Consider the following 15,441-nt stretch of genomic DNA (forward strand, 5'->3'; position numbering starts at 1 on the left):
TTCTTCTCTGTGCACCATTGGGAACTCCAGCTGACACTTGAGGCTCAAAGCAGGGCCCAGAAGGGCAAATTCAAGTTTGCCCTGGCTATGACCGTGGCCTTAGGAAATCCACCTTCTTCAGTGCTTATATGTTTATACTCGATGGAGGATCGATTAGGGTGGGCTGCACGGCCACCCACAACTTCCTTCTTGTGGCTCATTCACTTAGCTGTTCCCCGGTGAAACTGAGCATGAGGGAGAATCACCTCCATTTGATACAGAAGCAGCGAGGGAGGGGGAGGAGGTGGCATGTGTCAAGGACAAGGTGCCAACTCTTTAGCAGGACGTCCAGGTGCACACTCTGGCCCCAGCCTCTGCTACCCTCCTGTCCCCTCCCCCTCTGCTGCCCCTCCACACCCCGCACAATGACATCCCCACATCTACTTCAAACCACTGAACACTTGTGCCCCGAGGAAGCCGCGACCCTCCAACCTCCACACCTTTGCCCACACCGCTCCTTCTCCCCAGAATGTGCTCTCACCTCTTCTCTGCCTAGGGAACACTTTCATCCTTCTTAGGCTCAGCTCAAATATCACCGTAGTCAAGCTTCCCTGACTCATCTAAGGAGGGATTTGCTCTGACCTCTGGGTCCCCACGGCACTTTGTACATCTGTTAATGCACTTGACACATGAGGTTGTGTTTTCCAAACAGTGAGCTTCACTAGGTTGCATCTCAAGTTCTCTCCAAGCCCAGCACCTCGAGTGAGCCTGGCATGTCGTGGGAGATCCGTGTTGGTTACCAGATTCATGAACTGCCTTGCAGATTGCAAGGTTTCTATTCCCCCTTGACTGACTGCGGCTTTGTGGTGCCTTTATTTGTTTATCTTTCCCTGTCTCACCACAGGAGGTCGTTCTCATGGGTAGTTTCAACTCCAGAATCTCTGAGTAGTGCAAGATCCCAGTCTGATAAGTGGGGGGAATGTCTAAGTCTGCTCTTGGGCTGGTTCCTGTTGGGTGTTCTTCACACAAGCCCAGCACACTCCCTCACTTGTTCCTGGAGGAACAAGGACCCCAGAAGCTCATGATGCCCTTGAGCCTTGGGTCCCCATTGTAGTAGGTGCCCCGTCCACGTCTACTGCCACGAGCTGGGCTCCTCCCTGACTTCCTCAATGGAGGAGTAGCCTTGCCTCAGTGGGAGGAAGGAGATCCTCGCTGGCCTTTTACCTCAGGGAAGAATGAAGACATTTCAGGTGTCCCTCAGAGGACTGAGTGAGGAGGGCCTCACTTCCCGGAATTGAAATCCAGGTGAGGGCAGCCTTGGCAGAGAACCTGACTTAGGCTCTTTCTCTTCTTCCCCTCCCTCCATGCCAGGAACTCTCCATAGAGAAGAAGAAAACCCTGGAAATGCTGGAGGAGAATGAGAACCAGCTGCAGACACTGGCCAATCAGAGCGAGCAGCCCCCTCCCAGTGGGGGTCTCCATAGCAACCTGAGGCATATAGAGGAGAAGATGCAGCAGCTCTTAGAGGAGAAGCTCCTGGCGGAGAAGCGGTGAGGGAGCCCTAAACCCCTGAGTCCATAGAGGTAACTCTCCGTGAACTGGACACCTGGGCTCTTGGGTTCTAGTTGTCCTCGATCAAATGGGTCACTCACTTCCTTTTGGCTAGGACTCAGTTTCCCCACCAGGCAAATGGGAAGCAATCCTTCACTATCCTAAGCTGACTTGATAATTGTCTCTTGCAATGGTGTGACCCATACAGACAGTCATTAGGCCTGTCTAACAGAGCTTTGTGATAGGTTGGGCAGGTCCTCTCAGCCCCTTTTCACAGATGAGGAAACTGAGCCTTGGAGGGGTTGGAGGACCTCCCCGAGCTCACAGAACTAGCGAGATGTGGACCCAGGACTCCCCTCACTGACCACATTACCCCCATCACCACCTGGGAGACAGGACCCAGCCAGTTCTGGGGCTCACGAAGCAGGGTCTCAGGCCTTCTCCAGCCAGGTCCCTACGAGGGGCCGCCCTCCCACTGGAAGCCCCGTTGGTGAGTGGGCCCTGAGTGAGCGCCTCTCCCCGGGGCAGGATGAAGGAGAACGAGGAGCGCTCGCGGGCCCTGGAGGAGGAGCGGGAGTTCTATTCCAGCCAGTCCCAGGCGCTGCAGAACTCGCTGCAGGAGCTGACAGCGGAGAAGCAGCAGGCCGAGCGCGAGCTCAAGGTGCTGGGCCACCGGGAGCGTGTGGTGCTCAGGGCCCTCGCCTCACCTGGAGGCTTACTTCCCTCACCTGGAGACACTTCCCTTACATCCCTGCCCTCACCGGGCAACTTCCTGAATGAGCCCTGCCAATCTGACCGGCCAGGTGCGGGCAGTGCAGCCACCACGAGGGGAAGCCCTGAGCCTGACCTGCGGTGGGGCGTCATTGGAGACACCTGTCCCGTGCAGGGGCTGAGTCCCGGCCATCGGGTGGAGGGCGTAAGACAAAAGGCAGGATGCGGTAACTTGCATCCCAGTCAGGAGGCGAGAAAGCCCGCTGAGCCAGGGGTGATCAGGGAAGGCTTCCAAGGGATGGTAGCTGCCCCACCAGGACCCGTTTCCCTCTCCTCGCCTCTCCCCTCAGGCTGAGGTGAAGGTCCGCGTGGACCTGGAGAGGCGCCTGCGGGAGGCAGAGGGGGCCTTGCGGAGCCTGGAGCAAGGGCTCAACTCCAAGGTGCGGAACAAGGAGAAGGAGGAGAGGATGCGGGCTGACGTGAGCCACCTGAAGAGTAAGCCCTGCCCCCGCTGCCGGCCCAGCCCTCGAGCTCTGCCCAGCCGTCCAGGCCCTGCGGAGCCCGGCCTGGGGCCGGAGCACCACTCTGGGGCCTGGTGTGCACTAGGTGACCCATAGGTGTTGATGGGCGTCTCCTGGGCGTGGCTGCCTTTGGCTCTTGGATCCGGGTGGGGGGAAAGCCTGAAGTTCCGCCCCCTTTGGCAGGTGACTCAGGTCTCCAAAGGGATGGGGGTCAGCGTATTTCCCTCTCGACCCCACCAGGATCCTGGGCAGGGGAGGGGCGGGCAGGAGGGGAGGGTGCAGTGGAACTGCGGCCGCAGGGTTCTTTGAAGAGTGCATCCGGAATGCGGAGCTGGAGGCCAAGATGCCGGTCATCATGAAGAATTCCGTGTACATCCACAAGGCGGCCACTCGCCGCATCAAGAGCTGCCGCTTCCACCGGCGCCGGTCCAGCACCTCCTGGAATGACGGTGGGTGCGGCTGTCCCCGAGCCCTGGCGGGTGGGACGGTGCCGGGCTGTCGGTGACCAGGCAGGAAGAGGGCAGGACGGGGAGGGAGAGGGGCTGGCCCAGCCCTGAGTGTGGCCCGAGCCCGGCTCCCCCAGTCTTGGGCTTCTCCCAGGGCCGTGGGAGCCCATGGACCGGGAGGGGCTGGAGGATGGGGTGTGAAGGAGGGGGGCCTGGGGTTGGGGACAGGGCTGTGCCCCAGTGGAGGGACGGCTGTTCACGGCCGGCCCGTGGGGCCACCGTATCCCCAGTGAAGCCGTCCCAGTCCTTCATGACCTCCCAGCTGGAAGCCAACAACATGGAGGAGCTGAGGGAGGTGGCCAAGCGGCTCAGCCGGGACCAGCGCTTCCGCGAATCCATCTACCACATCATGGCGACCCAGCCTGGAGCCCCCTCTGCGCTCCCCCCCGCGGGAAAGTGATGGCCGCCCCTCCCCGCCGCCCAGGTCCTTCCTCACTGGGGGCAGGAGGGAGTGGGCGGGGGAGGCCTGACTCTACAGGGCTCCTCTCTGCCAACGCTCCATGTGGGGGCCAGCCTCACCCGCAAAGGACAGGGGCGCCACCTCCCTCACCCTCACCCCAGACCCTACCCTTGGGTCAGGTCAGGCCAAAGCTGGGTGCCGCCTGGTTGTCATGGTAAAGCAAGGATGGGGCCTGGCGGCACGGAGAGACTTTTCTGGCCGGGGAGTGGGCTGGGCAGGGCCCACCACCTTCTGCCGTGCCCGCCATACTTCTCTGTGACTCTGCCGCCCTCCCCACCTTGACCCTTGCTTCCCAGGGCTTCCCAACCCTCTTTGCTTCTGAGACCCACAGGCGTCCCTCGGTCAAGGCCCCTCTGACCACACCGCGGAAGAAAGGGAGCGGGCACAGCCGCTCTGGGCCAGTGGCCTACCACCCTCGCCAGACACAACGTTCCTGGGGCCGGGCCCTGGCTGTGGGGCCACCCGCGCCCTGCCCTCCTCAGGGGGACTCGCCCACCTGCAGCCTCCGTGCCCTCCGGGGAAGACCTGACATTCCTCCTGTGCATGCACCGAGGGCCCTGGCGGGAGGGAGCTGTGGCCCGCAGCGAAACCGAGGTCTCTCCCAGAGGACGGGCAGCAAGTCAGGGAGAGGAAGAAGGCGGCTGGGCTCCTCCATTATCGACTCCTGGCCGGGCAGGGAGGCTGCTCCCTCCGGCCTCCGTGGCCCTGCTGGGCTGCGGGACCCCAGAGACCTCCCTCCAAGCTGCCCCTCCTTGGGTCACCTTGCTGCCTCCTCTCCTGCAGATGCTTTACCCAGTGAAACAATGTGACCACGAGCCCTGGAAGATGGGGGGGCCATTGGTTGGCCCAGGGTCATCAGAGGCAAAGCCGAAACATCTGTTCGCAGCTTTTGTGGGAGACACTGCCCTACAGGGTGCTAAGGACTGTGTGTCCCTCACCCATGGACAGACTGTCTGTCTGGCTCCTCTCCCTGCAGACCTTCCCTCCGAAACTGCCTGAGTCTGTTGGTCTCTCCAGAAAAGGGGTCTCCCTGGGGTCAGGGTGCTCAGGGACATGGGTAGTGCTAAAGGTGCTGATCCTCTGCTGCTTGGACAATGGAGCCCAGTCTGAGAGGTGGACAGATGGCTGCAGGGCAGGAGCCTGCAGCCTGTTCTGTGGGAAAAGGAATGTTACTGACTCAAAACACGGGCGTGTCTACGGCTGGGCCAGCCAAGGCCAGGCAGGCTGCCCTGCTCTGCGGTCAGGACTGCCTGGTGAAATGAACCTCATCAGTCCCTTCTCAGTGGGGCGCGGACTTGCACGGCCTCAGCCAGTCTCTTACGAGCCTAGGTGGGAGTAGGGGTGGAGGTGCTTCAGAATCAATGCATCTGAAAGGCATGAGTCTAAATGTAAAAGCTTTAAATGTGCAGAAACCTGCATAAACCTGGAACTCATTGATCTAACATGTATGTGGGATGGACTTTAAAATGAGGAAGCTTTAGAAACCAAGATTACTATTTTATTTTCTGTTTTTAAAGAATTAAATTAATAATGGTTTGTTCTTGGAGAGAGATCTTTCCGAAATTTTCAAACGCACTTCCCGGCCTGGGCAAGCTATTAACCAGAGAGGAAAGTGCTTTCTCACGCACATTCACCAATCTCTAATTTCTGTCCTCCTATCTCACCCTGTACTTTCCACGCCTCAGGCAAGTCTGTGTTATCTTCAACCAACTGATCAATCCATAAGTATTTATTTGTTAAAAACTTACTCTGTACCTAGCACTGTAAATAGAAAAAGAGTAACATCTCTATGTGAAAATATGTAGGGGTGAAAATTAGTTACTGGAACTATATGGATCTGATTTTTTACAAAAACAAAAGCCTATTCCTCGGCCGATTAAAAGTGTTTCCCGCAGCGTCGCTTGCACTGTGGTCATTGCTAGAGAGATGTTTCCCCCTGCAGGCTGAATGTGGAATTATGGAATTCCCTGCTTGTGCTCCTTTGCACACACGTTTCCCTCCCTATGAGGAAGTACTCTCCATTGCTGCACCTCCAGGGAGTGGCTTCTTAATAATTAACTGAAAAATCTGTGTTCCCGCCCTGAGGTCCTGGCTGTCCCCTTGTAACAAGGACTACCAGCCAGATTTTCTTCTGATTTGAGCACGGACCAAAAGGGACAGAGCTGACTGCGCCCATGGGAATAGCCTCAGGCAGGCAAAAGGTACCTAGTTTGATGGCTTGCTAGTTTTGGTGTCCCTATTGGAAACTGACAGTTCTACCTGCTCTGATGAGGAGAGGTTTATGCTTTTGTTTTGTAATCATGTAAGGGAGGGAGAGAAATGGTGATGACTGGGTTCTCCTCCTATTTGATCTGTTCCTTCACTGGGTAGTGGATGATTATTATTGTAGCCCTTTATATGTTGCTTCCCAGCATAATTATTAATGCCTCCCCCTCTTGCTATCACAAGGGTCCCAGTTTGGATGGTATTTCCATGGTCATCTTAGCTTTAGTGCTTTTCCCCAGTGAAATGTTAATGGGTGAGGCAAGAGATCTGTAAAGTGTAAAACACTTGTGTTCTGATCTACTCCCCAGCTCCCAGCCCCTGGGAAGGATCCACTGCCTGTACTTGTCTCTGGAGGGATGTGATTCTTGACCCCATCCATCCTATCTCACCCAGCCCAGCATGACCTGGGCAGCCTGTGGGTGCTTGGGTACCATCCACGTGAGATTTGGAGCCCACAATGAATGATGAAGGTGAAACTGAAACTTGCTCGAGCCCAGGGTGGGTCAGATTTGGTCTAATTGGAAGGTAGTTATTAAACCCACTAAACAAAGGAGCCCTCGGATAAAGGCCAGCAGTCCCTGGGGACCCTTGTGCTTCTGCATTAAGCCAGGATGAAGCCACTCAGACCCCCCAGGATGCAGCAAGGGCTCTCCAAGATCAGAAACCCTATGGCTTTGACTCTTGGGGGGAAAGATGCTGACTTCTCTTATCTCATCCCACACCTGGGAGCAGAGGTGAAGGGGTGTCCTTTGCAAGGCTTTGGGAGAGGGTACAGTGGTATCCTTTTGTTCTTGCCACTTAGAAATAGAGGTCTGGAGTGGTCCCAGACATCCAAAGCAACTGGGAGAAACTGGTTGTTCAAACACCCACGTGGCTGTGGATGGGTGCGGTGCAGCGCCCCAGGTTTGGTCCTCCTGACTCTTTGCACATCCCATCTCCCCTTCTCTTCCCTAGACTTGGGCTTCCACTCATTGCTACCAACTCCTCTGGCCCAGAAATGAGCTTCCCTCTCCATCCCGCTGGGTTAAAGTTGTTCAGGGGAAGTTCGAGAAGCACTCCAAGCCCAGAAATCCTGGGGCCGGGAGGGTCTTAATAAACTCCATCCCCTTGTGATGAATTCTACCTGCAACTGCCACCAAATGTTTCAATGCAGTCCAGCATTCAGTGTGTCCTTTGGCTTTCCCTCTGTGTGACCCTTGACAATCAGACAGCGAAGTTGCTGTGCGTCAGGGCTGCTCAAAGGCCAGTGCTCGGCCACGGGGGCTCCAGGAGCTGTCCGGGCAGTTGCAGAGCCAGCCAGTGAGTCTGGGGCTCAGGTTCTCTGCCTTGCTTGTCCTGGAGGATCTGACACCCTACCTCTGGGCCGAGAGTCCTGCTATGAACAGACTCAACCTTCCCTGTTATCCTGGCAAAAACTAGGACCGATGGGCCTTGGACTGACACTGACCACAGGAGACCCTTTCCTCTTGCAGGGCAGTGACCCCATCACAAGGCGCTGAGGGGAGGAACTTGTCCCACACTCTGCCTGCCGCTCCGCAGGGCGTGGGGCTGTTTAGCTTTGTCTCACTGCTTCCTGTTCTGGAGCTTTTGATAAGCCATTGTTTTAAATGTTTTTTGTACTTATATATTTTTATTAGATAGGACATAAATCTCACGAGGCTGCTCAGAGCCCTAGCAGTTTTGAAGTTCTATGATCTGAGAACTTGCAGCCATGGAATCAACAAAGACATGGCTGCCACCGACAGCACTGACCAGGAAGATACGGTTCTCAGGGATGATGTTCCAGCTTAGGTTGAACTTGGAGCCATGCTGTTATCAGAAGGGATGAGAAGAGGAAAGTTTAGGGTTGAGATGAGAACAGGAAGGATAACTGATTTATCACCCCAAGGAGAAGGTCACTTGGAAGGCTGCCCTGGGAAAGGGAAGATGTCCGTTTTCATGTTCACCCTGGCATCTGAGATCACCTATCAGCATCACTTCTTCCCATCTTCCTTCAACAAATATTTATTATGATTCTATTGCATGAAGTCAAGCACCTACTATGTGCTTATTATCCCTATCACTTACTGTTTTTTTTTATTGTGGTAAAATATACATAACATAAAAGTTTCCATTTTGGGGACTTCCCTAGTGGCGCAGTGGTTAAGAATCCACCTCCCAGTGCAGGGGACACGGGCTCGATCCCTGGTCTGGGAAGATCCCACACACCGTGGAGCAACTAAGCCTGTGCGCCACAACTACTGAGCCTGCACTCTAGAGCCCGCGAGCCACAACTACTGAAGCCTGCGCGCCTAGAGCCCGTGCTCCGCAACAAGAGAAGGCACTGCGATGAGAAGCCCGCATGCAGCAACGAAGACACGTGCAGCCAAAAATAAATAAATTAATTAAAAAACATATATATATATAAAAGTTACCATTTTAACCATTTTAAGTGTATAGTTCAATAGTGTTAAGTATATTCACATTGTTGTACAATGAATCTCCAGAACTCTTCATCTTGCAAAACTGAAACTCTACACCCCTTTTCTTTTGGGCTGTGCCATGCAGTATGTGGGAGCTTAGTTCCCTGACCAGGGATCGAACCTGTGCCCCTCACAGTGGAAGCCTGGAGTCTTAATCACTGGACCGCCAGGGAAGTCCTCTACACCCATTAAACAACTCTCCATTCCACACCCCCCCCCACCCCCGCCGGCCTCTGGCAACCACCATTCTACTTCCTGTTTCTATGAATGTGACGACTTTAGTCACCTCGTTTAAATCGAATCATACAATATTTGTCTTTTTTGTGATGGCTGATTTCACTGAGCATAATGTCCTCAAGATTCATCCATGTTGTAGCATGTGTAGGAATTTTCTTCCCTTTTAAGGCTGAATAATATCCTATCACTTACTTTTAAAAAGAAAAATGGGTAGACATCTTATTTTTCTTATAAATTGCTGTCCAGGGGTGAGGGCCCTGCCCTTCTTAAAGGGTAAGAGAGTCACAGCTGAGCGGAAGTTGGGTCCCTATGCTTCCCTTTTTCCAGGTTGCTCCTAGTGGTGGCTTTGTGTTAAGGGATGCTTTGGTGTTCACCTCCTCCTTCTCCCCAGCAGATGGCAGCATGCTCTGAGCTGGGCCAGCAAATTCCAGTGGGAAAGTGAACTGAGGCTCTCAAAGAAAAGGGAGGGCTGTGTGACAAGGCCCAGGTTCCGCATTATTGGCGTGAGTCTCCCAGCTGTTCTCCCCTTTAAGATATGAAACAAAAGTCTCTGCTACAGTCAACATGCATTCAGTCTATTGTGAACCATGCACTTTCACACTGATCTCTCTTTTTTGTCGTCACTACATTCCTCTCCTTGATTTACAGAAAAATGAACCCCAAGGTCACACAGCTTGTAAGTGGAGTTTCGGGTATTAGAGTTCATGGCCAGTGTTCCTTCTAGCATATGTAAATATTAATGTGGAATATTAGTATGTAAAATATTATGTGTAAAGATGTAAATTGTTACATGTAAATTATTTTCCTCCCTCCCTTCCTTCCTTCAACAAATACACTGAGCTCCTCTATGTTCTAGGCCCAGAGTCTCCACACAGATATTTTCTATCAAGGGTTCTTAAGGGATTGATTCAGGGGCTTGGTAACTGACAGTTTCCCTAGAATTCTTCCTTTCTGGAAGTCTGGCTAGTCCAGTATAGGAGGTCCTGAGGGTCAGAGCTTCTCATCCTAAGGGCTTTGCAAAGCAGCAAGGCCTTTTCTTGCTGTCTCCAACCACTTCCAGGCTGGCAGTCTCCTGACTTTCACCTTCCTTTGCCCTTCCCCCTCCCCAGCCCAGTGTCCTCCAGAACAGAAGAATCCTCTCAGGGTGGGAGTAAGCAGCCAATGGGAAGGCCCTGGGCTGGGAATCTAGAGGCCCAAGTGTTCCTGTAAAGCCAGTGATTAATCCTGAGAGAGGGGCAAGCCATCTGACCTCCCCTTGATTAAATGAGGATGTGAAATTAGATGCTCTCAAAATCCTTCTTGTGGGAGAGGGATAGATTTAGAGTTTGGGATTGACATGTACACATTGCTATATTCAAAATAGATATCTGGGACTTCCCTGGTGGTGCAGTGGTTAAGAATCCGCCTGCCAATGCAGGGGACACGGGTTCAAGCCCTGGTCCGGGAAGATCCCATATGCCGTGGAGCAGCTAAGCCTGCGAGCTACAACTACTGAAGCCCACGTGCCTAAAGTCCGTGCTCCACAACAAGAGAAGCCACCGCAATGAGAAGCCCGTGCACCGCAACGAAGAGTAGCCCCCGCTCATGGCAGCTAGAGAAAGCAGGCGCGCAGTAACGAAGACCCAAAGCAGCCAAAAATAAATAAATAAATTTATTTTTAATTTAAAAAAGATAGCCAACAAGGACCTACTGCATAGCACAGGGAACTCTGCTCAATATTCTGTAATAACCTAAATGGGAAAAGAATTTGAAAAAGGAATAGATACTTGTATATGTATAACTGAATCACTTTGCTGTTCACCTGAAACTAACACGACATTGTTACTCAACTGTACTCCATTATAAAATAAAAAATTTTTTAAAACACCCTTCTTGAATTCTGGTGACCCCACTTCTCTGCTGGAGACTGCTTTAGGTGTGGGCCAGGCTGGACAAAGAGATGAGAAGTCTGCTGGGGGACAGGTTTTCTCACTTTCAAACAGAGTCATAGTGAAGATACAGTCCCTTTTCCTCCACTGGACATTTCATGTCTGGATATGACACCTAGAACTAAGGCAGCCAACTTGTGACCATGGGGGTAGCTGACCTGAGGCCCAAGCCAGCGTGCCTAGGGTAACTGAGCAGAAAGATGGCAAGGAGCCTTGGTCCCTGCTGAGCGGTCACTGAGTTAACTTATACTAGATCTGCCTATTTCAGGACTCCTTGTTATGTGAACTGATGTATCTTTCCCTATAGTTTAGGCCATTTTGCTTGGGTTTTCTCTTATTTGCAAAAAAAGAGCATAATCACCTTAGCTTTTTCAGACTTGTTGTGTGATCCCAAAGTCTGAAGACCTTTTCCTAAGAAAGTCAAGGCATTTTTTCAGTCAGACTGGGAACTAGAATTCATCTACTCATTCATTCAACAGATATTTATTGAGAGTCTACAATCATATTCTTTAAAATTCTATGACACACGCACCCCAACTCAAAAATCTCTGAAATTGGGATGTATCTTAAATTGATGGCAGCTTTTGATTGCTGCTGGCTGTACAGCAGTCTTGATGAGGGTATCATTGCCTCTGCGGGCATCGGAAGTCCCAGCATCAAAATGTGCTGAATGCACATCAATAATTTGGTGAAAAAAAAATCCCGAAATACTCATGGAAGTGCACGTAACAGATAAGAATCAGGTGGTTGCTGGGGAGCTGGTGAATCAGACTTGTCTGGCAGTGCTTGAGATAGAGCTGATCCACACAACTGTAAAACCGGCTTAAGAGCCCAGCACCTATGACACTTCGTTCTTTTACAGATTCTTTTGAGAAATGCTGCATCACTGACACTCTTTATGCTTCAGAAGATGGCATTGTGTGAAAAAAATGTGGTCATCGTCACTCTTAGTCAAAGAGAGAGGAGTCAGATTTGGGATGAGAAGTTCTAGAAATGCCTTAGCTCACTTATTTCACTTCTATTTCCCATTTTATTATGCACAAGAGTGATATCTGATGAAAACCTATGACTAACCAAATCTAAAAAAGCTCTTTCAATAAGTGTAAAATAAAAATTCTGGGGGGACTTCCCTGGTGGCGCAGTGGTTAAGACTCCACGCTCCCGACGCAGGGTGCCCGGGTTCGATCCCTGGTCAGGGAACTAGATCCCACATGCGTGCCGCAACTAAAAGTTTGCATGTCACAACTAAGACCCGGTGCAACCAAATAAATAAATTTAATTTTAAAAATTCCGAATGCAAGTATAGTGTCATAGCTTGACAACACCCTTTATTTCTTTTATTTATTTATTTATTTTTGGCTGCGTTGGGTCTTCGTTGCTGTGCGCGGGCGTTCTCTAGTTGCAGCAGTGAGTAGGGGCTACTCTTTGTTGCGGTGTGCGGGCTTCTCATTGCGGTGGCTTCTCTCATTGTGGAGCGCGGGCTCTAGGCGCGCGGGCTCGGTAGTTGTGGCGCGCGGGCTCGGTAGTTGTGGCGCACGGGCTTAGTTGCTCAGCAGGACGTGGGATCTTCCCGGACCAGGGATCAAATTCGTGTCCCCTGCATTAGCAGGTGGATTCTTACCCACTGCACCACCAGAGAAGTCTCCACCCTTTATTTCTTAGTGGTCCATAAAATAATGGTGTCCCCTATATCTAATGATGTCTTATGTTGGATGATATGTACTATGTGCCAAGCCCTGCCCTGGTGCTGGGGAGATGACAGGGAACAAGAGACAAAGCCTGGTTGTTTGTGCAGGTTGACCGTGGAGAGTCCTATATATGTCATTCAGGAAACTGCATAGCGGCCAATTTTTCGCTATCAACCCAAGGCTTCCAACGTTGCCCTGGTGTCATAGTCTCCAGCCATCCCTAACGCCTTTTCATTGGGCCTGGAAATGGCTCAGAGCACCTCTGTCCTCATTTAATTGGTTGAAACTATCACATGGCTACATTCCCCTGCAGGGGAGTCTGGGAAACGTAGCCTGGCTGAGCACCGGGAGAAAGGTGAATGTGTACGCTGATAAGCAGCCAGCAGTCAGTACCCCTCGCTGTAAGCGACATTGTGGAGGTCGGGGAGAGTCCCAGCAGCTCAGAGCCTCCCAAAAGGAAACAAAACAAAACACCAACCTGCTTATCCTACCACATTCTGTCTGGGGATGCTGGTCCTGAATATCAGACCCATTATCAAATAGGAAGGTGTTCATGTCTCAGAATATTAGCCCCATGGGTAACCAGCTATAAGCTGATGGGGTTAATGGAGGCTGTGGTGCTTATGCTAAACCATGGATCTCTACTTGAGCTATTTTGGGGCAGATGTTTTTCTGGAGTGTCTGTGAAGCCCCGTCACTTAGCACTGCCCATACCACCACTCTGCCTGCCCAGAGGGCTGGAGGGGAAAGTTTCGCTTTGCTCAGTGACCTATATGTTAGTGTCTCGGGACACAGGGCTCCAGCCTCCAGGATGCAGAACAGAGCAATGGAGTCCCGTGGCAGAGTTGAGGTTTCACCAATTATAAGTTGTGTGACTTGGGCAAATGACTTAACGTTTCTAGGTGCTGGATTCCTCAGTTGTCAATGTACATTCCTCACAAGTAACTGTAGCTGTAATGTCTGCCCTTACTACCTCAGAGGTTGTTCAGAGGATCCAGAGAGCTGAAGTAAGGGAGACCTTTGGGAACTATAAACCTTTGCAAACAGGTTCGCCTCGTGTTGAGGCGAGAGGGCCACCTCCGCACTTAGGAGGGACCGCGTGAACGCTCCTTGAGCGAATCGTGATGGCCTTGTTCATGCTCTCTGCCTCGGATTCAGCATTTCTACGTGGCTTGTTTGAAAGTCTCTCCCTGTCCTTCACACACACTCACACACACAGAGGAACTTGTTCCCTTTGGTATTCAGGGTAAAGCCTCTGGGTCAGGGCTGAGGAACTGAAGCCTAATGTTAGCGGGACATCCTTGGGAAGGTAAGGAAAGCTGCGGGCCGCGCTGTCCTCTCGCCCTGTGTGGCAACCGGATGCCTTCTTCCCTGGCAGCAGCCTGGCAGTGGCTGAGATGTCAGGAGCAGCCCACACGCCCAGTGCCGGGCCCACAGTTTTGTCACCCCGCTCAGGCCAGCTTGGCAGGGTTGGGCCCTTTCTGTCCCTCCACCTCTCTTCAGCATGAGCCATTTCTGTCATTTCCTGAATCCTGTGACATATTCCTGAGTTTCCGAGCCTTCCAAGACTTTTCTGTCTCCTCTTGTTCTGCTAACAGTTCTTAGAATGAAGGGAGGTTGGGAACAAGATGAATTGTCTCCATTGTAGAGCTATGCAAATTAAGGCACAGAGAGGGAGGGGATTTCTTCAAATGGGGCAAAGAGGTGGATGGGTGGCGACTGAGAAGAATTCACTTGGAAAGAGGGAGGGCCCATCTGGGACAATTCTGGTTCCCGTGACAGAACATATTGGCTTTGGAGGCTGGGAAGGACCCAATCAAAGCATGAGTGACAGGAACCAGGGCTTAGGGCCTAGAACTGGAGACTCTGCCACCGGGATGTTGGTTCTCTTTTCTGCTTATCTTTGCTTCTATTTGTGTGTTGACTTCGCTTTCCCACTGCAAACATCTGGGAGAGGGCATGGCCTCTGCCAGCCCCAGCTGGGCACCCTAGAGGAAGGGGAGCTCCTTTTTTGAGGTTCCCTGTACTCATCCCAAGGAATGAATTGGTCCTGCAATTCAGGTCATATGCCCACCTCTTGGCTGAATCATTGTTGTAGATGGGGAGAATTGGATCTGTGATTGGTCAGGAAATCCACCAGTACAGAGGTGAGTGGTAAGAATATGTGCACAGGACAGATGCAGAGGAGTGGGAGGGGTGTGTGTGTGTGTGTGTGTGTGTGTGTGTGTGTGTGTGTGTGTGAACTGTAGCCAGCGGGACTGTTGCATCACTGGGCGAGCATTGCTGAGGAGCTGAGGAGCAGGAGCTCCAATCAGGACTCCAATAGCTTCCTGAAGGCTGGGTCAGCAACGGTTGTCATGGCAACAGCCTGATGGGAGTGTTTTAAGGAAAAGACTGAGGCTGGAGTGTTTTGAATGGTATTTGCCTATAGATAAGTCCCTCTCTTGCTAAGAGCCAAAGAAAGACAGAGCCCAGCTATTTGGGTTGTCTCACTCTGAGTAGAGGGGGTTGGAGTGGGGTTTAGGTTTCCCTCCCTGAGGTTGCAAGGGAGGCTTGGCGGTAGCTCTGCCTGTTATCGGTTAACAAAGACTCATGTTCTGCACTCAGGGACTGCAGGGCAGTCCAGCTATTGCCCAAGTGATCTTTCTAGCAAGTAAATCCCATCAGGCTGCTTCTCTGCCTTAAGTCCTATAGTGGTCCCTGATTCCCGACAGAATAAAGCTCAAGTGCCTGAACCTGACATTCCTTGTCCTCATGACCTCGTCTTCCCTGGACTCTCTGCTTTGCTTTCACTCTCCTCTACTCACACTCCTTGCAAATCTGTATTCCCAGATGGCTTCATGCCTTGGTGCCTTTGCACATGCTGTGTGCTTGGACTGTCTTCCTGCTTCCACTGGAGAATGTTGGCTCCTTCTTTAAACAAAGTGGGTGACAGCTCCTCCCATCTGCATGACTCTCAGTCTAGGAGAGCACCAGCCAAGTGGCCGTGCTTGAGCCTTTTGAGCCTCATTTGTCCCTCTGGGTGCCAGAGGCCACGGCCACACCTACCCAGCACATCTGCACACGCGACCCCCCCCCCCCCCCCCCCCCCCCCCCCCCCCCCCCCCCCCCCCCCCCCCCCCCCCCCCGCGGT

At 52.3% G+C, this 15,441-nt stretch overlaps 1 protein-coding gene across 1 annotated transcript; it reads left to right on the plus strand.

The window, feature by feature from the left end:
• Positions 1–752: 752 nt before the first annotated feature.
• On the plus strand, positions 753–5,614 carry LOC112061973 (pleckstrin homology domain-containing family D member 1-like). The gene is made up of 6 exons (XM_024115176.2): positions 753–845; positions 1,351–1,529; positions 2,059–2,191; positions 2,592–2,736; positions 3,062–3,211; positions 3,499–5,614. Exons 1-6 carry the CDS (start codon positions 753–755, stop codon positions 3,666–3,668), a joined length of 870 nt encoding a protein of 289 aa, XP_023970944.1. The 3' UTR covers positions 3,669–5,614.
• The last annotated feature ends 9,827 nt before the right edge of the window (positions 5,615–15,441 follow it).

This window comes from Physeter macrocephalus, chromosome 11 (assembly GCF_002837175.3).
Source record: "Physeter macrocephalus isolate SW-GA chromosome 11, ASM283717v5, whole genome shotgun sequence".
In the NCBI taxonomy this organism is placed as follows: Eukaryota; Metazoa; Chordata; class Mammalia; order Artiodactyla; family Physeteridae; genus Physeter; species Physeter macrocephalus.

Excerpts from the sequence above, each read along its gene's own strand:
- LOC112061973 (XM_024115176.2), top strand. The coding sequence starts at position 753 with ATGTCGTGGGAGATCCGTGTTGGTTACCAGATTCATGAACTGCCTTGC. Across the intron at positions 2,192-2,591 it reads AGGCCGAGCGCGAGCTCAAG|GCTGAGGTGAAGGTCCGCGT; the intron begins GTGCTGGGCCAC and ends CTCTCCCCTCAG. Across the intron at positions 3,212-3,498 it reads CAGCACCTCCTGGAATGACG|TGAAGCCGTCCCAGTCCTTC; the intron begins GTGGGTGCGGCT and ends CCGTATCCCCAG.